This window comes from Hibiscus syriacus, unplaced genomic scaffold (assembly GCF_006381635.1).
Source record: "Hibiscus syriacus cultivar Baekdansim isolate YM2019G1 unplaced genomic scaffold, ASM638163v2 tig00000773_pilon, whole genome shotgun sequence".
In the NCBI taxonomy this organism is placed as follows: domain Eukaryota; kingdom Viridiplantae; phylum Streptophyta; class Magnoliopsida; order Malvales; family Malvaceae; genus Hibiscus; species Hibiscus syriacus.
In genome coordinates, this window is record NW_024061823.1 from 585,210 (window position 1) to 608,354 (window position 23,145).

A 23,145-nucleotide genomic window follows, 5' to 3' on the forward strand; every position below is an offset into this window, starting at 1 on the left:
GTATTGATAATCCATAGGATTCAAAGTATTTTAATGTACAAAACATTCAAAACTTAGTCCAAAGAACAGGAAGCTCAGCAACCCAAAAGGTGGCTTCGTGCTTTAGTCTCTCGTCCATGACTGGTGCTTACCTTAAAACATCACATCTTTCTTATGAAAATTAACAAAAACCTGAATTTACTGCAGCAATAAAAATTGAATATTTCCCTCTATATATATTCAATATATATATTTATGAAGAAAGACGAGACATCCTACTTCCCTGCTGCCAATATTTACGGACTAAGATTCCTTTACCGTGTATAAACAGTTCAGTATATAACAAAAGTAAGGGGCAGTCCTTTCAATACTTCCTGTACTTATCTTGTTTACTTGCCACAAATCCCAGTATTTCGATTTCCTTTATCTCGGGTTTTTTGGATTATTAAAGTCACTAACTTTGCACGATTATAAGCATAGACATTTGGATTGAGTACAGCCGCTTCTCGTAGTCGTCATGGTTACCAAGAAAACGTTTGTCTTCTGGATCACTGCAATGGGTTGCTTCAGCTTGCTTAGATTTGCTGAGTCTAAGGTGCCCAGAGAAGAAGGTGAGTCAGAGTTCAAGCTTTGCCTTTTATTTGTCGTAGTTTTGGTTGAAGAGATAGTGTTGAAAAATGGCTTTTTTTAGTTCGACTAGAAAGATGAAGGGAAAGTGGAATGAAATTTAGAAACCAATTGCGGGAACTTATCTGTAAACTGGGATCTGTTTGGATTTTGCTGCTTTAGATTTCTTGGATTGATTAAAAAGGCATCTAAAATGGTACCAACTATTGTTTTGTTGCTTAAATACCCTTCTTTTCTTGAAATGTTCATCAATAAGCTATAATTATGCCTCAAGTATTGATTTGTTTGTAGCCGTCAAGAAGTCAAAGAATCATAGATATTGTATGAATGAATGTGTATTTGATTTTGACCACACAGTGTGATCTTTGGCATGCTTTGTGGCAAAAAAGAAATGTTCCGGGTGATTGAAATGTGTTGGTTTAAGCAATTAATCCTTATATTTTCCTGCACTTATCATCTTATCTACACGTTTACAAATCTAAATGCTGGTCTAAGTAAGATGATTTTGGATATAGGCAGTCTGTGAATTCTATACACGGGCATTGCCTCAAGTATAACCCTATTACTCTTTAAATTGAACTTATTTACTCTTTTTATGCACTACTGGTGTGGACGTTGAATTAATCCATATGTTAACGAACAAAGCTGGCTATGATTCTATTCAGTTTTTTGTTCATATTTATTGCTGTGATGCTTACGGAACTATGGATGTCTTCTAGTTGATGCTTTGCAAGAGATTGCTACTGCAATGGGCTCCATATACTGGAAATTTAATGGCGATTCCTGTGAAATTGAAAGGGTTGGGGTAACGCTAGTGCCACCGAAGAATTCTGTTCATGAGATCTCTTGTGAATATGAGGCAAATGGCACTGTTTGTCACGTCGTAAAGATGTATTATTCCTTCATCTTGTAACTAGCTAATTTACTTTAATTCCTTAATCTGATTTAGTGTAATACATTCTACATGGCTGTATTTGTATGCATGGTTATTTCTAACTAAAGTGAATATAAGGGGGTTGTCAATGACAGCTTTTAAGCGTAGTTTTGGCTTTTGTAATCTAAGTTGCTTATATTTGCATAGATTCTGCTTTTGAGGCATGATTTCCATATACATATCTGCATACCCCCTTAAAGCAATGACCATGGATCAATTATAGGGTCTGTTTCCTTTTGTTGGTTGTTATACTAAGGTAGCTTGGTTTATGTATTTTAGAGTACTCAAGCGTTATAACCTTCGTGGAATACTTCCTCCTCAACTGGCTAAGCTTCCATACCTTCAAGAAATGTAAGAGCTTTTGAAATTATTTACTATGATGTTTATATTTTACATGCTAATTGGAACCTTGAGCAATAATGTCGAACTGGTTTAAGTTTCCTTGCTTTTTGTTGCAGTGATTTTGCTTACAACTACCTGAATGGTACCATTCCAAGTGAATGGGCTTCAATGAACTTGACTTCTATGTAAGTTTCTGAAACTTTTAAATATGATTTTTCTCCTATAATATATTAACCTTAAAGTTTTTGTCAGCTCGCTTCTAGCAAATCGCTTGTCAGGGGAAATTCCGAAGTATCTGGGAAAAATTATCACTCTCACATATCTGTATGTTCTGAGCCTTGGTTAATTATATATTTTTAGTTAATGTTTTGAGAGTGTTATGATGATTGTCTTCCTAGGAAGGAGTCACATCACAAAATCAAAATAGCAAACCCTGTGATTTAGTAGATGTATATATGTAGGTCCTATGAAATTATAGACTTTTTCGTATTCCTTTTTTCACTCCTAGGAAATTTATGAAAGATGTTTGATGCTTTTTTTAATCAGGAATCTTGAAGCAAACCGATTTGTGGGTCCCCTACCACCTGAACTAGGGGATTTAGTGAACTTGAAAACATTGTAAGGGAAAACTCGGTATCTTCTTCTTCTTCTTCTTTATTTGATATTGCATTTCTTTTAATTTCATGTTAATTTCTTTTGCCTTTATGTTAATTGATTTGTTTTCTTTCGTACGCTTATTGTAATTTCAGGCTGCTCTCCTCCAATCAGTTAACTGGGAATTTGCCAGCGACGTTTAGTTTACTAAGAAATCTAACTGACTTGTATGTTTCTTCAAATTTTCCAGTATTTTAAACTACATGCCTTGATATGTTCATAGGACCAACATCATTTTGTTGTTTACTGCAGTAGGATAAATGATAACAATTTCAATGGTAAAATACCTACTTTCATACAGAACTGGAGACAACTCAGCAGACTGTAAGTTCAGTTAAAATAGAATTCAGATTTTTAATATATGTACATATGCATTTATTCATTTTCTTACAATTTACTTGTTCATTCTGACTTACTGTAGAGAAATGCAAGCAAGTGGATTCCAGGGACCAATACCTGCAAACCTATTTCGTTTGAGGGAATTACGTGAGCTGTGAGTATAAATATAATGCCTCTGTTACTTGCGGTCATTGACTTAATTTTGCACAACTACATTTTTTGTTTTTCACTGATGGACTTATGTTTTATGCAGGAGGATTAGTGATATGAATGGGCCAAGTCAGGGTTTTCCCATGCTTAGAAATATGGAAGGCCTACTTACATTGTATGTTTAGTGCTCACATTATCGAATATTTTGCAGGATATGCGAGGTTTTGGGGCATAAAGTTTCCTTATCTTCCACTGTTTGCATTCACTTCCCTTTCGCAGGTTATTCATTTTCGGAGGGAACATATTTGATACTATAACAGTTCTTTGTTTCTGTATAGACACATGCATCATTCTGGTTTTAAGAAACTAAAATTGTAGTCTCAATAATTTTGGTTGAAAACCATAGTTACATTGCTCAATACTATTTTGCTGTAAAGCACTGTTCTAACTTAAGCTGCAGACAAATTATTCTTATTACACAGGACTGTGATTCTTCTGCTGAAAAAGTCATGCTATTTATGCTTAAATAGAAATTTGGGAGCATCGGGCTTATAATTATGGAATAATCACTATGCCAAAGGGTGCTTAGAATATAATAAGCACTTAGAAGACAAAATTGAAGTGAAAAATAACGTCTGGTTTCTTTGTTTTTTGGTTTTAATTATTGTCTAGTTTGCTTATATTTTTAACAGAGGAAGATTGCTATAGATATGCATGTGAAAGCAAAGTTCATGATTTACTTCCCATTACTTTCCATGGACTTAATACCCTAGAGCACATTTCTTTATTATTTATTCAGTTAAAATCTGCCTCAAGAACCTTTTTGAATAGGTTTTCTATCACCAAGTTATTTGCTGTGATGAACTCATATCGAATCCTAATTTGCAAAATCATGTTTGAAATTTTGGACACTATCTCACAATTGCAACAGGGATCTCAGTTTCAACAATTTATTTGGGGAAATCCCGACCAGAATAACTGCAGATCGTCTAAGATTTGTGTAAGTATAAATTTGAGAGTGTGGCGGCATTTCGCTCTCTTTTGGACCCATTGCTGAAAACAGATTGTTTTAAGAATCTGAATAAGCACTTGGACTTCTTTATTGTAGAAGCTAGAAAATATAGGTGCATGTGCACAGATAGAAAGCTCACATCCATGGTTTTAGGGATAAGAACAAATCTTCACTGAGATGTAATGTTGAACTTGTCCAGTCTTGAGTCACTGAAAAACTGACATTGATACGACATACTGACCATCTGGTGTGGGTTTTTAATAGCTTTTTAAGTGGCAACTTGCTACGCGGAGATGTGCCCGATTCTATACTGAAGCAAGGATCTAGCATGTATGTTTCTGCCTGTGACACTACTTATCACATTTCCATTTATTCCCTTGTGAAAGTTCATTCCCATCTTTGCTTTGGAAATTTATACTGATTCTCAATACTTGCATGCAGTGATCTTTCATACAATGACTTCAATTTGCAAGGCCCTGAGAAACCTGCTTGTCAGGAGAACATGTCAGACTACCTTTGTTTTAGTCTTGTATTTCTACTTTCTTCTTTGGCACGATGTCAACCTAACAAATATTTCGTCATTTCCCCCCCTTAGGAATCTGAACTTAAACTTGTATCATAGTTCTTCATCAAGGAACCGCTTGTAAGAGTTTTCTTTGAGCCTTTCTCTTATTTTTTCCTTGAAATATTTGGTGGCTTCAAGGAAAATCTTGTGTTTGTACTGATCAAACATTGTGCTAACGGTTTTCTGCTCTGCAATTCTTTAATAGGATGGGATCTCTTCCATGCAAGAAGTCTTTCACGTGTCCTCGATGTAAGTTGTCTCCTTCAGGAGTCAAAATATGTGAACTGCCAGTACTCTTAGTCCGCTCAACCTTTTACTTTATTGGATCAATCGCTTTCATTTTAGCTTTCTGCCCAGATTTCTTTCATATGAAGTGACTCGGTACTAAAATGATTAGTTTCATCCCTCTTCGTTTCTCTTATCTTGTTTCAATGGAAGCTAGAATCACAAAAATTATTTCAGTACTTGTATGCAACCTACTAACTTTTATTGTGTTGGAAAAAATTGATATAGGATTTGAAAAATATTTATTCGCTTTGAGGTTACTGATTTTCTAAATAAGGTTTTTTGTGAAGTTATTGGTAAACTTTATCTCGAAATACTTTTAATAATGTAATACATGAAGAACATGGTAAAATAGACTAATAAAAGATCGATAATCCAAGTCCACATTAATCAAGGAGTACTGTAGTTATGGAACAATCGGATTAAAGATTTACAGTGGTGTTGAGTTTGATTCAAAGTTTCATGGAACAGTACCATAGCTGTACAAGAAATTGACTTCATGTTACATTACTTAAATATATTACTTAGTTTATTTCTTTCTTAAATACTAATCATTTGCTTTGTAGCAGATTCAAATTGTTTTCATGTTAACTGTGGTGGAAAGGACACAAGGATGAAGGAAAATAATGCAAATGTAATGTATGAAGGAGATGGTGATGTTAAAGGTGGTGCAGCAGAATTTTATATTAATGAAGATAGTTATTGGGGATTTAGTAGCACTGGAGACTTCATGGATGACAATGATTTCCAAAATACACGTTACACTGTACCAGGGCCACCGTCAAATATGTCGGAACTGTACACAACAGCCCGCCGAGCTCCAATATCGCTCACTTATTTCCATTATTGCTTAGTGAATGGAATTTACAATGTAACTTTCAATTTTGCTGAGATACAATTTACTCCTGATGAAACATATAGCAGCCTTGGTAGACGCATATTTGATGTTTACGTTCAGGTGATTACTTAACATGCTTTTGAAGATACTTTTTTTTTCCTAAGTTGTATATTGTGGATGCATGAATCTCCTTTGTACAGGAAAAGTTACTGTGGAAAGACTTCAACATTGAATCCGAGGCAATGGGTGCTCTAAAACCTTTGGTTAAACAAGTTTCAAATGTAAATGTGACAAATAATTTCCTGGAGATTCGATTTAGTTGGGCCGGCAAAGGAACAACGAGAATTCCTCGAAGAAGTGTCTATGGACCACTTGTAAATGCGATTTCTGTTATTTCTGGTATACAAGCCTACTTGAATAGTCTTACCTGATTAAACATATAAATGAACACACTTTCTTTAAAATGATTTCTGCTAGTCTTTTTTTCATTCTGCTTTATTAATGAACATTGCCGGTTGGGCAGATTCGAAACCTTGCTCGAATAGAAGAAACAAATATGGACCACTTGTAAATGCGATTTCTGTTATTTCTGGTATACAAGCCTACTTGAATAGTCTTACCTGATTAAACATATAAATGAACACACTTTCTTTAAAATGATTTCTGCTAGTCTTTTTTTTCATTCTGCTTTATTAATGAACATTGCCGTGTTGGGCAGATTCGAAACCTTGCTCGAATAGAAGAAACAAAGGATTTGCATATGTCATTGCTTTTGGGGTTCTAGGATCATGCCTTGGCCTCCTCGTAGGGGGACTTATTTGGTGGAAAGGCCATTTGCTTGGGAAGTATTGGCAGAAAAAAGGTACATCCTCTAATTCTGTTGGTGATATGTTACATGTAAATTAAGTTATTGCATTTACGGCCATTTTTCTCGGTGGCGGATCTTGATATTTAATTTGACGGGACCGATGAAAACTATTTATTTATATTTCTTCTAAAGTATTTATCTATTTTTTATGATTACTGGTATAAAAGATGCATACAAGCAATATCACTAATAAAGGTTGATAACCATATGGAACTTTTGATTTATAACCTCATAAACAAAAATACAAAAGTATATAATCTTCACTAAAATATTGAGCTAAGTTCTTTTAAAAAATGAAAATATTCAAAATTTGAATCTAAATCAAATGTCTTAATGATCTCTCTTTGAACAATGCTCATGTTCTGTTGAGGAAAATAGAGAGCTAATTCAGTTTCCTTAAAAAACCAATGATTATGGCTCTATCTATGACAAACATATTCTAAGATTCTGTGGAAAATAAACGATGAGTACAACAAATAGACCGGTATAATATGATTAAACCTTTTTTAAAATTAACATATCAATTTTATTGTAAAATGAAAAATTTAATTTGAAATGCTTAATTTTAATTTATTTAATATAATGTAAGTTCTGTTTGTAGTCAATGCTCATGTTTAGTTACCCTACTTGGAATTCGGGACAAGATTAGTTTTCTAGTTAAAGGAATCATGAAACAAGCACATTCACTTTTGGCTCTTTTTTGGACAGGTACCAAAGAAGACATGCCACTGGGGACTTTCACTTTGAAACAGATTGAAGTTGCCACCAACGACTTTGATCCCGCTTACAAGATTGGCGAAGGTGGTTTCGGTCCTGTTTACAAGGTTCCTAGCTAAATGCTATATGAAGATCCTGTTGTTATTAATTCTTATTTTACTCGATATATGAGAATCTAATACAGTTCGGGGTTCAGGGTCAGCTATATGACGGTACCAAGATTGCAGTAAAGCAGCTCTCCTCTAAATCACGGCAAGGGAATCGCGAATTTCTGAATGAGATAGGGATGATATCTTGTTTACAACACCCGAATCTTGTCAAGCTTCATGGATTTTGTGTTGAAGGGGATCAACTGCTACTGGTGTACGAGTACATGGAAAACAACAGCCTCGCTCGAGCATTGTTTGGTGAGTCTTGCTGCATCATGCACTCGTCCTTTGGTTCACTCTTTGTAAAGTTCAAAGATGAATGCATGATTAACTGATGTCAATTATCATGTTTCACATGAATAAAATTTAATACGGTAATGCATACTTCCTTGACGTAATATGTAGGTTCGGAATGCAATCAGCTTGAACTAGACTGGCCTACAAGGCTTAAGATCTGTATTGGCATAGCTAAAGGTCTGGCTTTTCTGCATGAAGAATCAAGACTCAAGATCGTTCACAGAGACATTAAAGCTACCAATGTGCTTCTCGATAGTGAATTGAACCCTAAAATATCCGACTTTGGATTGGCTAGGCTCGATGAAGAGGAGAAGACCCACATCACCACCCGAGTTGCTGGAACAATGTGAATTCCTCACCTTTTTAATAACCAACGAAATTCAATTTCTTTTTGCCTGCTTGTGTTCATGCAAAAAGACCGTGCTTTGCCTAAAACATCACCATTTGAATGTGCAGAGGATATATGGCCCCAGAATATGCATTATGGGGCCATCTTACACATAAAGCAGATGTTTACAGTTTCGGAGTTCTAACAATGGAACTCGTTAGCGGGAAGAACACCAATAACTTTATGCCAAGTGAAAAGTTTGTCTGTCTCTTAGATTGGGTACTTGCCTTCTTTCTTCTTTTGGTGGACTACTTCCTGTACAAGTTTCCAAATTTCTCCTATACTGATATATGACAAGGTGTATCTATATATGAATCTGTATTGCAGGCATGCCATGTGGGAAAATCGGGAAACTTGACAGCACTTCTCGATGAGAGGTTAAGATCCGAAGTCAAAAACGAAGAAGTGGAACTCATGGTTAAAGTAGCTCTGTTGTGTACAAATGCATCTGCATCGCTTAGACCGACAATGTCCGAGGTGGTAAACATGCTTGAAGGGCGAACGAATGTTCCCGACTTGTTACCAGAACTGGGCAGCTATACTGAAGATTTAAGGTTCAAGGCCATGAGAGATCTCTGTCAACAGAAGGAAGATCAAAGTTCGAGTGGAAGCCAAACCCAAAATTCAACTACTGTCCATTCCTTCTACCCTTCATCTACATCCTCCAAGGAAATCGTACCAGATGCTAGATTTATCACTCCTTCCCAACCATGCTAGTTGAACGTTTTTCCTCGCCGCGAGCTACCTGGACCTACAGGTCTTTTGCCTGCAAGAGTCTGACAGCCTTGGAAATGTAAATAGTTCCATATTTTAGTACTGCATCATGAATATTTGATTGATTTAATCTAATTTTATGAATTCAGACGACTAATTTGATGCTTGTACAGGTCAAGTTTTAATTATTTTCTTCCATCAGTGAACATTATCATTGTTTTTGGCTAATAAAACTTTAATAGCTTAACCATCATTTCTATTAAGCTCATAATAATATAGCTATAAAAGAAAAGGTTTGGAGTTGAATTTAAATTAAAAAAGTTAAATGAAATTAACAAAAAGAAGAGTTAATTTTCTTATTATGCTTCTAAAAAAGTTATATTAATTAACAACACCCCATCTAATTAAATATTTGTTAGTAATAGACGTGCGTTTACGGCATCTAATCTAAAGTTGAGGACGATAAATTGTATAGGTAGAGCTGGGCCTGCCTGGCACCAATTTCTTCAACTGAAACTCTTACTTTAACTGCCCACGAATCGAGTTACAACACGGTTTGATTTAAATAATAAATAGATTCAAATCCAAAACTGAATCCAACTTTGATGCTATTTACTTCCCATTGATTTATTCACAGACAGTCTTGTCCCTTACACTAGCTAGCACGTACAAGGAAAGTTGCCTGCTACAACGTGTTAACTTCAATGAAGTTTCTTTTATAGATCATGGGCAGATGCAGAAGATGATCCTATATATATAGAATCTGACGATTGAAGGAAGGACTGAGTTTTCACTTGTCTGGAGGATAACCTGATCGAACCCTGTTAATGACTTAAATCTCATATCGTCACCATAAGAGCTTGATTCCAGGATAATTTCATGAACCTCGGTACGGCCTTCGAGCATGCTCACCACTCCGGACATTGTAGGCCGAAGTGCTGGTGATGGATTAGTGCATAACAGAGCTACCTTTATGATCCTCATGGCTTCTTCTTTGTCAAACTTTGTACTAAGTTTTGGATCCACTAGCTCCAAAAGGTTTCCTTTTTGTTGCAGAACAAGGGCCTGAAATACTACATATTCAATGGATGCAATTCGACTATTGCAGCTCAATGTGAAACACAACTACAGCCTACATGTGCAAGGAAATTAAAGCAGATTGTTCTCACCCAATCCAGAAGGCATACAAAATTTTCATTTGGTCGGTATTTCATGTTGTTCTTCCCAGCAACAATTTCCAATGCAACCACTCCAAAGCTGTAAACATCTGCCTTATAGGTCAAATAGCCCCATAATGCATACTCCGGGGCCATGTATCCTCTGCATAATTAAGGTTATTTGTGAACTATAGTACTGTTCAGATGGAACTGAAAGTGGAAAAAAGAAGAGAGCTCACATAGTTCCAGCAACTCTGGTGCTGATGTGGGTGTTTTCCTCTTCATCAAGCTTGGCTAGACCAAAGTCAGAGATCTTAGGATTAATATCCCTATCAAGTAACACATTCGTAGCTTTTGATGTCTCTGTGAACAATTCTCAGAGGAGAATCCTCGTGCAGGAAGGCCAGTCCTTTTGCAATACCAACACAAATACTCAGCCTTGTTGCCCAATCCAGTCTCAGTTGGACTTCATCTGTACCTGTTGTTAACATAAATTACAAAACAAGTAATTGATTCCTTTCGTTTCGCGGTAAGGACATGTCAAACGGTAAAAAAAAAAAATTCAAACTTACCGAACAAAACATGCGCAAGACTATTGTTTTCCATGTATTCATACACCAGCAATAATTGATTTCCTTCAGCACAACATCCATATAGTCTAACAACATTTGGGTGTTGTATACCTGAAATCATTCCTATTTCATTCACAAATTCACGATTTCCTTGCTTTGATCTTGAAGAGAGCTGCTTAACTGCAATTATGGTACCATCCAATAGTATTCCCTGCAATGAAACAGGAACTGAAGTTTTCATATTTGTATCTTATCAATTTAGTCCTATCTGTATTTTTTGGGGATAAACTAGAAAGGTAGGGGGAAAGTACTGAAAAATAAAGCCCTAGTGGTTTTGTATGTGACCTTGTACACAGATCCAAAACCACCTTCCCCAATTTTGTTTGCTGCATCGAAGTTGTTTGTGGCCGCTTTGATTTGTCGTAAGGTGAATACTCCGGTTTTCAGATCTAATCCTCTTAGTTCTGTTCAAGGTACAAGGCCAATAGTCAATACACTGAGCTGTATAAAATTATGATATCTAAAAGAAAGATGATATAAACTACCTTCTTCCCTTGATATTGTGTCACACAACCAGCCTTTCCACCAAAGAACACCCAAGATCATGAGAACTAGGATCAAAAGCGAAACTACAGCTCCTACCACGATGAATGTCTTATTTTGTCCATCATTTGGAGGTTTAAACTCTACACAAGTTCAACAAACCTGTTAAACTCTACACAAGATCAATTTAGCCTTTCACATGCTAAAGCAACCCAACACTTCAAATTCACAAAATAAGTTGTCACATTGTGAACCAAAAGCTCAAGATTATGGTCCAAGCAATATGTATAATGAATCTATTTTTAGACTTGCTTGAAGATTAAATTTCTGAAATCACTAGTCATTCATTCTTACTCAAAGATTCATTCATTCTTACTCAAAGATGTTGGCAGGCATCTACTTTATATGTATGCACATATTGAAAAATATGAAGCTAAGAGAGATATGTTATGATATGAAGATGATAAAGGCCTCCATCAAGAGTGTTTAACTTACCTGATTTCACTGAGATAGCTGATATCAGAGGGCCATATGTTCCCCTCTTCGGTGCAGCTGCTGTCCCTTTCCCGGCCCAATGAAATCGAATCTCCAAGGTCTTATCCATTACAATAACAGACTTAAATTCACGAATGTATGCCTTATCGACCGCTTTTACTGTACTTATAATGTTAAAATCCTTCAACATGCGTGTCCCCTGCAACCACCTAATTCGATCAAATTATCGCAGCAGCATATAGGACATGGAGAGAATGTACAATGTGATTTAATACCTGTATATAAACATCAAATATCCGTCTTCCAAGACTGTGGAAAGAACGATTGTCTCTTATCACTATTTCTGCAAAGTGAAGTTTAACAGTATAGTTTCCATTTCCTAAGCAGCGAATGTAATACGTGAGCGAAAGGGGAGAAAGGCGTGCTGTCGTGTATAACGCAGATTCATACATCCTGAGCACAGATACATTATGTGCTATATAGTCTCCATAGCTAATACTCGTATCCCAGAAATGTCCTGTGCTGCTGACTTCCCAATTTGATTCAGTCGGAACATATTTTGCTTCACCACCTTGTTTGGGATCGGCTTCATAATCAATATTTCCTACAGTAGTTTTCTCCCCACCACAGTTTATGTATAAAGAATAATGATCTACATAGAAACATAGCATTCTAGAGTTTATTAGTAAATTTGACAAAAGAAATGTAAAAATTTACAGCACTTTTGATCAGCAGAGTGAATGCAGTGGGCATGATTGCATGAATGAAAATACAAATGAAGCATATATTAGTATATTTTGGTGGAAGAAATGCAAGTACCTTTCGAACACGGATAACTCTGCAGACATTCATTGAGTGGTCTGCATCATGGTCGAACAGTGAAAAAAATCAATTTATGCAAAGTAGCCTGGATATTTCTTTTGAAATTTGGATACGTAGGAACTTACAAGTTCTTTCCATCAGTAGAGCTTTTGAACAAGTTTCTGATAGAACAACAAAATATTTACTTTCCAATATTTGAGAAGTTAAAAAGAAGGGATAGCATACTTGACAGTTCAAGGAAGAATCAGGAAAAAAATTGTTCTTACAATGTTTCCCGACAACTGGATTGCACGGAGTCCTCAGAAAAATTATTGTAAGAAAGATCTATCGCACTGAAAAAGAAAACTATATTGGCTTAATGACATTAATTGTAAATGCATGTTACATTGTTTTGACAGGAAAAGTGCATCTATGAGATCTTGACGCTTTAGATGCTGATAATGGGATTCTTTATGTGCATCTATGAATTACCTGCGACTATTTAAGTTCTTGATCCAATCAGGAATCGGACCACTGAGCGAGTTGTTTGTCAGATACCTATTTAGTTAGCATCATAAATCATGTTGCAGTTTAAACTTTCTCAGCTAGAATTAGAAGTTGAAATGGAGGAAAATATACTGGGAAAAACCTCGGTGAATAATAAACAAGACTTTGATCTTACTAATGCTTACATTTTTTCCGGTTGAGAAATCGTAAAACCTCTACCAATTTCCACTAATCTGTTGAAACTGAGATCACTGCAAGAAAATTAAACAGAAAAGAGCAGTTTGTTCATTTTGTTGTATTCCATTAGTAGACATGAAAGGGCAGCATGGCAACCAATAGCTGATTATCTGTTTGATCAACGAAAATCTAAATTATTGTGAATATTAAAACTTGAAACATAAATGAACTTCATAAACATGTCCCTAAAGCTCCAAATAGATTTTAAGATCAGTGAAAATGGTATCATTTGGTAAGACTTTTGACTTCTTAGTGCACCATGTTATTACTTTAGGGCTAAAGCATTTGCAGCTATAATTGAAACACTAAGAAAATTGTTAGAATTCAATATAACATATGAAAGTATTACTATTAATAATTGCTAGTTATAATATAAAAGGCAGACATGCAATTAAACTAGAAGAGCAGCAGATTTACATGATTCTTAGTGGCAGTTCTGATAAATAATCAGGTATTTGTCCAGATATGTTGCAGTCCCTCAACATCCTGCAACATAGTTAATTTCAATTAAGAACAATTGCAGCAAAGTGTACATTCTTCTGATTTTCAAGAACCTTGTTGTTGTAGAAATAACTCACAATTTTTGTAGGCTTTTCATGTTTCTTAAAGATGGAAACCGCGAAACTCCTCCATTCAGGTCGCTAATTCTTCTGCTTGAGATTAAATCAGAAAGCTTATTTTATAAATCACGAGTATATTTTTTATCTTGTCCTTATGGAATTCATGGAGATTGTGGCCTAAGATGGCCAGGGAACTTACAGTTCGATTAAGTTTGTCAAGGAAGAGATGCTGGGAGGAATTGGACCCTCAAAGCCACTGGCTTGGACCTCTCTGTGAACCAAGAACAAATGAACTACAAATATTTGTTCTATAAGCCTCCTGAAAGAGGTAAGACGAAAAGATGCTTACAACTTTTGAAGTTGAGTCCAATTTTGGAAAATATCAGGTATCCTTCCAGTGAAGTTGTTGCTGCCAATCCTACTGCATATTGACAAGCAAGAAAATGAAATCCAGTTACATTCAAAACTTAAACTTGTTACAAAACATAATGCATGGCAACAACACTGCATATTTATAAGAACCTACAATTCTGTTAACTTGGTCAAATTGGTGAGAGCCTTTGGAAACTCTCCTGTTAGATTGTTAGCATTAAGAACTCTGTAGTCATCAATGGATAAACCAAATCAGTGACACATATTTGGATATAGTTGCTAATGAATGAAAAATCAGGCATTAAGAGAAAGAGAAAAAGGAACCAACAGATTCTCCAAGTTAACCAGTTTCCCAAGTGTTGGAGGAATAGGTCCAGTAAACATGTTGCTCTCAAGGGTCCTGATCATGCAGCAGTGTATTAGAGCAGGTTTAACAAAATTAATAGAATCTCATTAAACCTTTTCATCGAGGGAACATGACACTGATTTATAACTTAGAACATACAGGTATTGGAGTGTGGTAATGCTCCCCAAGTAGTCTGGAATAGGTCCCGATAAGCGATTAACCGTAACAGACCTGAACATGTATATCCAGCAAAAGCCCCAATGAATGTAAAACATAATTAGTAAAATCAAAAGCCCCGGCGAATCTCAAAAGTTGCTTACAAGTTTTCCAACTTTGTAGATGTCCACTCAGGTGGTATTGTACCATTAAGGTAGTTCCGGGTAAAATCACTATAAAGGAAAGAAAAAGGCCTATCAGTTGGAGTAATCTTTTCATATCCAGTGTTAACTAAAACTCAGAATCGCAGGCTCTTCTTACATGACCTTAATGTGCGGTAGCTTCGCCAACGATGGTGGAAGTACACCAGGCAGATCTTGTCCCTTAAGATATCTGCAATATTTAAGCACGTAAAACTAGGTGTTCTAACATGGAACTGTTTGGAATTCTAGGACTAAGTCCTTTGATTATAGAGAACATACAAGCTAACGACGTGGCAGACATCACCGGGGAAGGAACAGTTACAGACGAGAGTACTGTTGTACAATTTCCTCGGATCTATATCTGGATTTCTCCAGCTTGAGTGATTACTACAAGGGTCTACAGTGAAATCCCAGTCTTTCTTCCCTAATTCTCTGGCAATTTCACGAAGAGCATCCACTGCAGATATAAAGCACACCTCAGTTCAACTAATTATCTAAACAATAAGCTACAGTACTCAATGTTAAGGCAAAGCTCAGAACATTTACAAAAAAGAATAGTTCCAAAGAGCCTAAGTAAATTAGTGATTACCTTCATCACTGGCAAGCTTTCTTGTTTGTGATTCAGCTTTGACTGCTAATTCTGTAAACATTAACATGGTTAAAACTGCAAGCATCCCTGATCTAGACATGGTTTCTAACATTTTATTGCTTCTATCCATCTTCATTTTTTGCAGAATTATGTATATTCAGTAAAGAGATAATTCAGAATTTGAGATCGAAAATGAGTTCATTTTATAGTCTTTTGAATGAATAAGGTGGTGAAAGACAAAGGCATAAAAAGTCCTACAACACGTTAAAGAATGCACGTGACATTCACATACAATATAGGGGCTCATAATAAAATTTTACTGAAATAAATAGGATCAACTAGAACTTTGGAGAGTGGAGACCACCAATCAATGAACAAAAGTATGAAAGAAACGCGCCATTTCTAAAAGACATCCACATGTGACATTGAAAGAGAATATATAGGGGCTCATAATAAAATTTTACTGAAATAAATAGGATCAACTAGAACTTTGGAGAGTGGAGACCACCAATCAATGAACAAAAGTATGAAAGAAACGCGCCATTTCTAAAAGACATCCACATGTGACATTGAAAGAGATATATAGGGGCTCATAATAAAATTTTACTGAAATAAATAGGATCAACTAGAACTTTGGAGAGTGGAGACCACCAATCAATGAACAAAAGTATGAAAGAAACGCGCCATTTCTAAAAGACATCCACATGTGACATTGAAAGAGAATATAGACTTCTTGGTATTCAAAAGTTTAGGTCAAGGGTGGTTCTCCAGTCCGGTTAGAGTATATCTAAGATTCAATAGAAATTTTCATATGAATTTACATATTGCTCATCAAGAATGACTGTGGTAGGATTTGAATTTGGTCTTAAAAGCTTAAATTTCTGAATTACAAACACTTATACCAACACTCGTTGACAAAGAAGATAAACTTCAATAATACAAACTTGATTGAAAAAATCAAATTTGGCATAAGCTATACTACATTCTTAGGAAATGATAGGTATAATTTCCCATTTTATATTATTTTTCTAATTTCCCTGCACAAACTCCATTTTCTACTATTTAATGGAGTAGGGACTGTATCATTCAAAATCAACAAAGAAGACAAGACAACCCCATGTGTGAAATTAAACAAACAGTAATGGAAAAGCATCGCAAACTGATAGTGTAGCCTAGTGGTCCCTTTTCTTACGTTGTGAAAGCAAGAATTTTTCTCATGGTACTATATTTCGATTACGGCTTCGGTTGTAGTATGCGGATGTTACGAGTAATTGTTTTTTAAAAATAATTACTTTTTATGCTACGGATTTGATTTGCGGTGTCACAATATGTGACAAAAAACTAGCCACCTAGATTACACAAAGACACAAAAATGATTAAAAAAATCCAACTGATGCTCGAACAAAATAAAGATACAAACAAATCTGACTGTATCGGCAAATGAATCACAAAAAGTGATGAAGCTACTGAAGACCATCAATAAATTGCAAATCAGAGTTAAGCGACATCAGAAAACTATCCACGAATGCAAAACACGTATCCAAATCAATCCAAGGGTCCAAAGTAGGGAAGATCAACATGATAACAAATAAGCGTCATCTTTATCAATCGCAATCGTGGCGATGTCAAATCCAACCCTGAGAAAAAAATAAACGAAAATAACGGCAAAAAAAACGTAAGCTACCAAAAGGCAGAGAAAAACGTGCCACAAAGATAAATATTAACGTGCCATAAAAACAGAAAACGTATCACAAAGACAAAATTATTTTTATTAAAAAAACTAAAAAAATAACTGACGGGCAATAAACAACATGAAAACTGGTGTCGACGTCGGTTAAACAAAATTAAAGAAAAAAATGTTAGATTGATCAATAAAATTGACACAAATTATAAAGAAAAAAGAAAGAGAAGAGAGGAGGAGGAGGAAAACGGCTAGGGTTTTAGTATTCTTAAGTTAGTATATGCGGCTAAGTATCTCATAATACCTTTGTTAGCTTCTAATTCGTATAAATTGTACTTTTCATATTTAACCATATAAACTCGTACTTTTCATCATTTAAACAATAGTCAAATACATTTTAATCGAGAATATCATGTACATGAGTCTCGTCGAGTGTGTGTGTTATAATGCACTTAAAAGTGTCTCGTAGGTATATTTGCACTCTTAAGTGCCTCGTAGAATTGCACATAAGTGCCATATAAATATATATCATATAGTCACTCCACCTCATGACATGTCATTTGTACCTAAAACTCTCAATACATATACATTAAACTTTTATCAAAATCATATGCCAATTTCACACTTATTCAAAACCATGTAATAAAATTTACCATTTCTCATATACAATTATTCGCATAGAAAATATCAAAATATCATAAGTAAAATCTTTATTGGGCAATTCATACTCAAAACATTCAAATATCATGTAATAAAATTCACATAAAATGTATTGGGTAAATTCATACCCAAAATCATTAACGATTCTAATCTTGTCATTTTCTAGCTAAGCTAGGTTCTTAGTCTAAACATTAACATTTCCAGCAAGAGAGTAGGCTACATTTGGTTAAATATATATAACTAAAGTTAAAAAACTTATAATATAGGAACTAAATTCATAATTTACATACAATATAGGGGCTCATAATAAAATTTTACTGAAATAAATAGGATCAACTAGGACTTTGGAGAGTGGAGACCACCAATCAAAGAACAAAAGCATGAAAGAAACGCGCCATTTCTAAAAGACATCCACATGTTTCATTGAAAGAGAATATAGACTTCTTGGTATTCAAAGAGTTGAAGTGTTCAATGCTAAGTCGAAGCTTAGGACATTTACAAAAGGAATAGTTCCAAAAAGCCAAAGTAAATTAGGGATCACCTTCATCACTGGCAAGCTTTTCTGATTGTGCTTCAACTTTGACTGCTAATTCTGTAAACATTAACATGGTTAAACTGCAAGCACCCCTGATCTAAACATGGTTCCTAACATATTATTGCTTCTATCCATCTTCATTTTTTGTGTGTGCAGAATTATGTATATTCAGTAAAGAGATAATTCAGAATTTGAGATAGAAAATGGGTTCATTTTATAGTATTTAAATAAGGTGGTAAAAGACAATGACATAAAAATTCTAACTACGCATTAATGAAATGCATGATTTTGAGAGAACCATTTTGGATTCTTTTGGTGTAATGCATGTATAATTGGTAGATGGAATGTCATTCTCAGTACTTGATTCCCAAAACTTTGATATTTCAAAGTAGAATCTCAACAACCTACCAATCAAGTTGTTGGCATTTTATATTAAAAAACAATTACTCCGATATTTCATTTCATCTTCCTGAATTTATGTTACTATTATTGAGGACATATGCAGCTTGAAGGATCGTAATTGGTCTCTCACGTTCCACCATGTTTATCGTGAAGGTAATTTATGATTCCTCCGTTTGAAGCACTTTCTTCTCCAATGGCTGATTGCATGGGAGTATCTTTCCCGAGAGGATATACTGTTGCCTAATCACAGTTTCTTACCCTATTTCCCTTTGTTTTTTTTTTTTTGTAAAATGGGTACTTTATATTAGACAACCAAAGTACATCACCCCCAAGGACCTCATTAAAAAAACCTCCCTAAACTTAAATAGAGGAAAAAGAGTGAACCTTGGGTGGATAAAAGAACAATAAGGAGTCCCATGACATCTAAAACAAAGTCGAAAACTACACCACAGAACAGCCCATAACACATTACAAACGTATAGCTAGAAACTACCCATGTAGGAATACAATATGGAAAAATCAGTTTTTTTTTTATATAAATCCGCTAATCTAACATAAAATCTTATGTATATCCATTATTACTATCAACGTTAATCATAAACTAATTTAATATAAATTGATTGAATAATTAGTAAGTGATGAAAGATAATCATTTCCCTACCTTTCTATAAGAAATAATATAAAACCGATGACTTTGATTCTAGTTTTAGAAAACATTTATTGACCTTGAAAAAGTCTAATTTTGGCATGTGCTTTTGCTTTTGATTTGTATAAAAGAAAATGCCAAATTATTTTCCCTGCAATGGAATTTCTTGATTATTTTCTTGAACTTTTCTTTAATTTAAAAGAAGATCTCATTAACGATACTAATCTTGTCATTTTCTAGCAAAGCTAGGTTCTTAGACTAAACATTAACATTTCCAGCAAGAAAGTAGGCTACATTTCGTTAATCAATAAAATTGTCATGTTAGAAGCATCCCCTCTCCCTCCTTGTTTTAGGATGGCCTTTTGAACAGCTTCAGTAATATCTTCCATATCTGTAGTTTGTCGGTGATGATCCACAACAATGGCTTCCATGGCAAACGAGAGGCTGCAATAAACACTTGCTTGAACAACATTAAGACCCAGTTCTTCAAACGCTTCCACAACAGACACCATCGATGTATACATAAATCCAAAAACCAAAAATATGATATATATGAATTATATATAGGGGTTACCTTTGGGGTTTGCATATGATTCAATAGTGTGATGGCCACAAGGCTTTGGTACTCTCTTTCTATTTCTTCCAACTTGACTTTAACCTTGTGAAAATGGAGAACATTTAACATGATGGAACTCCTTTTAACCTTCAAAATGAACAATTGTAAGGTTAACCAACATCATGAACCAGGAAAGCATTTTGAATCAAAACCAAGCTTAGTTTTTCTAGTTACTGATTTGGAATTGTTGAGAGTTCGCAATAGTTGAAGCTTTCTGCGAGATACTGTTCTTCTTTGAAGCTTATTTGCCATCTCTGCCTCTCTCTTCACTATATGATGATTTCTTTGGAGGTATGGCCTAGCTTTTATAGGATGGGAAAAGGGTATGTCTTGGGATCCACAAATAGCTACATACCATGTGCTTGTCTTATATGAAAATGGAATTAAGCTTGTTCATTGTTTACAGGTTTGGGTTATCCAGTTTGAATGATTTTAAGCTATCACGTGATATCCCAAAAGTGATTAACTTGTGACAAAATGATAATCTTAAGAACAGGGCGATCCTGACATTTTAAGGGACCTAGGCAAAATAAGAAATAAGGGCCCTTAAAAAAATAACTTAAAATTCAAGAATAAATTTCGATAAACGTCAAACAAATTTATTCATTAAAAATTATACGAGTAGATTCTATTACATTAACCAACATTATTTTACCAAATATATAAAGAGACATCACAATTTTCACTCAATTTACTCATATTACACCTACAAAACAACATACACAAATTCTCATAAGAAACGGTTTCTTCTAGCATTTTGAGATACAAAGTCATTGATAATAACATCAACATCAATGTTTCCTATAGAAAGGTTACAAACAGGCAAAATATGAGGTCATCAAGCAAAGCAGATTTTTCCTTTGTCACAAGGAGGAAAAATAAATGTAAAAGTGACCCTGAAAGGGATTTTATGCACTAACCATGGAAAATTCCAAAGCTCAACTAGTTGAGGTCAATAAACCCACTTGATCATCATTAAATATTAAAATATGACCGGAATAATTCGACCACACTGCAAGGAAAAAGTTGTGCTAGCCAGATAAATGAGAGAAGAATTTCATAGAACAAAGTCGATGCAATTGCATCGACAGCATATAAAAACGAAGACTCAAACAATCATTCATACCGAAATACAACAAACATCAGGAAGATAACATTTGAGAAATTTCAGAGAGTTCACCCCTATCGCTTTCAAAGGGAAAATACATTAAGATGCTCAAAACAGATAAATTTTCATCCTGTAACCGATAGACATAGAATTCTGAATCCGATACCATGGTACAGATCTTGATCATTCAACTAGAAATATCAGCTTCATTAGCCTCAACAACTGAAATATTATAGTATTGCTAGTATCAATGGTAAATACATACCAATCATGGTCTCCTAGTTAGCTGCCTTTTGCATTCTATTTTCTCAAATAAATATGAAACCCATTACCAAAAACTATATAACCTTTTCTTTCTATCCCGAGCTATTTTCTAAGGAGCCAGACAGAAACTACAATCGTCACTTCTCATGGTTTAACAGAGAATGTTTAAATATGCCTCACTTGTGTTTTATTTTTTTTTATCGCTTCTGAGGTTTCATCATGTCCCATCTTTAAACCAAGTTGTCTACCTATTCTGGGGTTTTCAACTACTTAAACCCAGGTCATTAAGAACCTATACATATATTATACATATTTTACTATGAACCCTAAACCCTAATCAAGGAAATACTAGTGATGACCATAGACTGATGAGCTATTATTATTATTATTCCAATGTAAGTGAACATGGACAAAGACTTTATATTTGATAGCATAAAACTGTTTCTTTGTCTATTTGTGCTTGACATTTCCCTCTCAGTTTCTACCCATAATTTTTTTTCGTCTAGAAATTGAAGATGTTTTCCCTTTTATCTTCTTCGGCCAGGGAATCAGGAGTCATATGAGCAAACTATGGTGTTTGCAATTGACAAGCACTCTACTCTAAGTTTTAGTTTGGAAATAAAATAATTGTTTACCCAAAACAAGGGGCTGAAATACCCTATGTGCAAGCCTTATGGGGAAACCCAATCTGTTGTTTTGGTAGGAAATGAAGAATCTCTACTCCGTAAAATCATCAGAAAGCTGAAGTACTCTACAGCTCTTCAAAAAGGCAACAAGCCTGAACAAGAAGAAAGAACACAGCATTTAAGGGATACCCTCACCAAATGCAGAACATAAAGAACATCCTTTTGGATCTTCCATGCCAAAGCATCCATTGGTATTCTTTGTTGTTGGTAACATTATCATTGCAACTTTTATTCAATTCAGCAAGATATCCCTAAGATTTAAACATTCTCTGTTAAACCATGAGAAAACAATAAACTTTGAGTAAATTGGTAAAATATCATGGAGTTATCATAAAATCCATTTAAAAGCTCTTCATTCCATACAAAAACACAGCAACAAATTAACAAGGAAAACAAAATTCTACATATTTTGCTACAAGTCTGCTTGAAATCTGACATTAGAGATATCGATATGCTTGTTGGGATGTCCAAATAAATTTTCTAGGAGTCTGGAATATATAATTCAACGTTGTTAAATTCATGTTCATTTGAGAATATGCTAAAAATATGTTCCCTGTCACTATTCCTTGCATTTACCATTCTTCAATCATACACTTGAGAAAATGAGATTTACAAAGAGAAAATGTAATGGCAAGGCAAATATCCTTTGGCAAAACATAACACTGCAGGAAATAAGTATTTTTTTTCCAGAGGAGAATTATACTGTAATTCCTCAACTCCACTGATACATTTCCTTGGCTGATGGCTGTAAAGATTCAAGAATAATATTTGTAAGGTTTAATGAAGATGACATTAATGAAGTAAAATATTTTGGATATGCCATTAAAATGAGTGTTATATGCCAAGTCAAACCTCTCAAGATTCACCTTCTCATTTTCTAGGAATCCTGATCTTGATTTTCTTATCTCTTAACATATATTGGATATTTTTTTTCTTGAAAGAGAACATATATTGGATATGAATATGTTAATTTGTTTGAATCCTACTATGCAGAACTGTGGTTTAATGATTATTCGGAAACTACACCAAGTTCTAATGAATGATGTTATTTACATTCCTTTGATATATTCTATACATTCATAATTGCTTTCAGTCAACACTATATTAATCATAAGTTTTTAAAATACGTTTTTGAACTAAGACAATAACAA

General features: G+C 34.7%; 1 protein-coding gene and 1 pseudogene across 1 annotated transcript; one reads left to right on the forward strand and one right to left on the reverse strand.

Moving 5' to 3' along the window:
* Positions 1-352: 352 nt before the first annotated feature.
* Positions 353-9,005, forward strand: LOC120217349 (probable LRR receptor-like serine/threonine-protein kinase RFK1). The gene is made up of 23 exons (XM_039214491.1): positions 353-590; positions 1,326-1,497; positions 1,820-1,891; positions 1,999-2,067; positions 2,135-2,206; positions 2,429-2,500; positions 2,632-2,703; positions 2,789-2,860; positions 2,958-3,029; positions 3,129-3,204; positions 3,907-4,025; positions 4,302-4,367; positions 4,479-4,541; positions 4,633-4,680; positions 4,808-4,851; positions 5,454-5,845; positions 5,926-6,124; positions 6,444-6,587; positions 7,302-7,417; positions 7,507-7,717; positions 7,865-8,102; positions 8,213-8,363; positions 8,472-9,005. Exons 1-23 carry the CDS (start codon positions 497-499, stop codon positions 8,859-8,861), a joined length of 3,024 nt encoding a protein of 1,007 aa, XP_039070422.1. The 5' UTR covers positions 353-496; the 3' UTR covers positions 8,862-9,005.
* Positions 9,006-9,439: 434 nt separating this feature from the next.
* LOC120218058 lies at positions 9,440-15,615 on the reverse strand (annotated as a pseudogene).
* Positions 15,616-23,145: the final 7,530 nt, after the last annotated feature.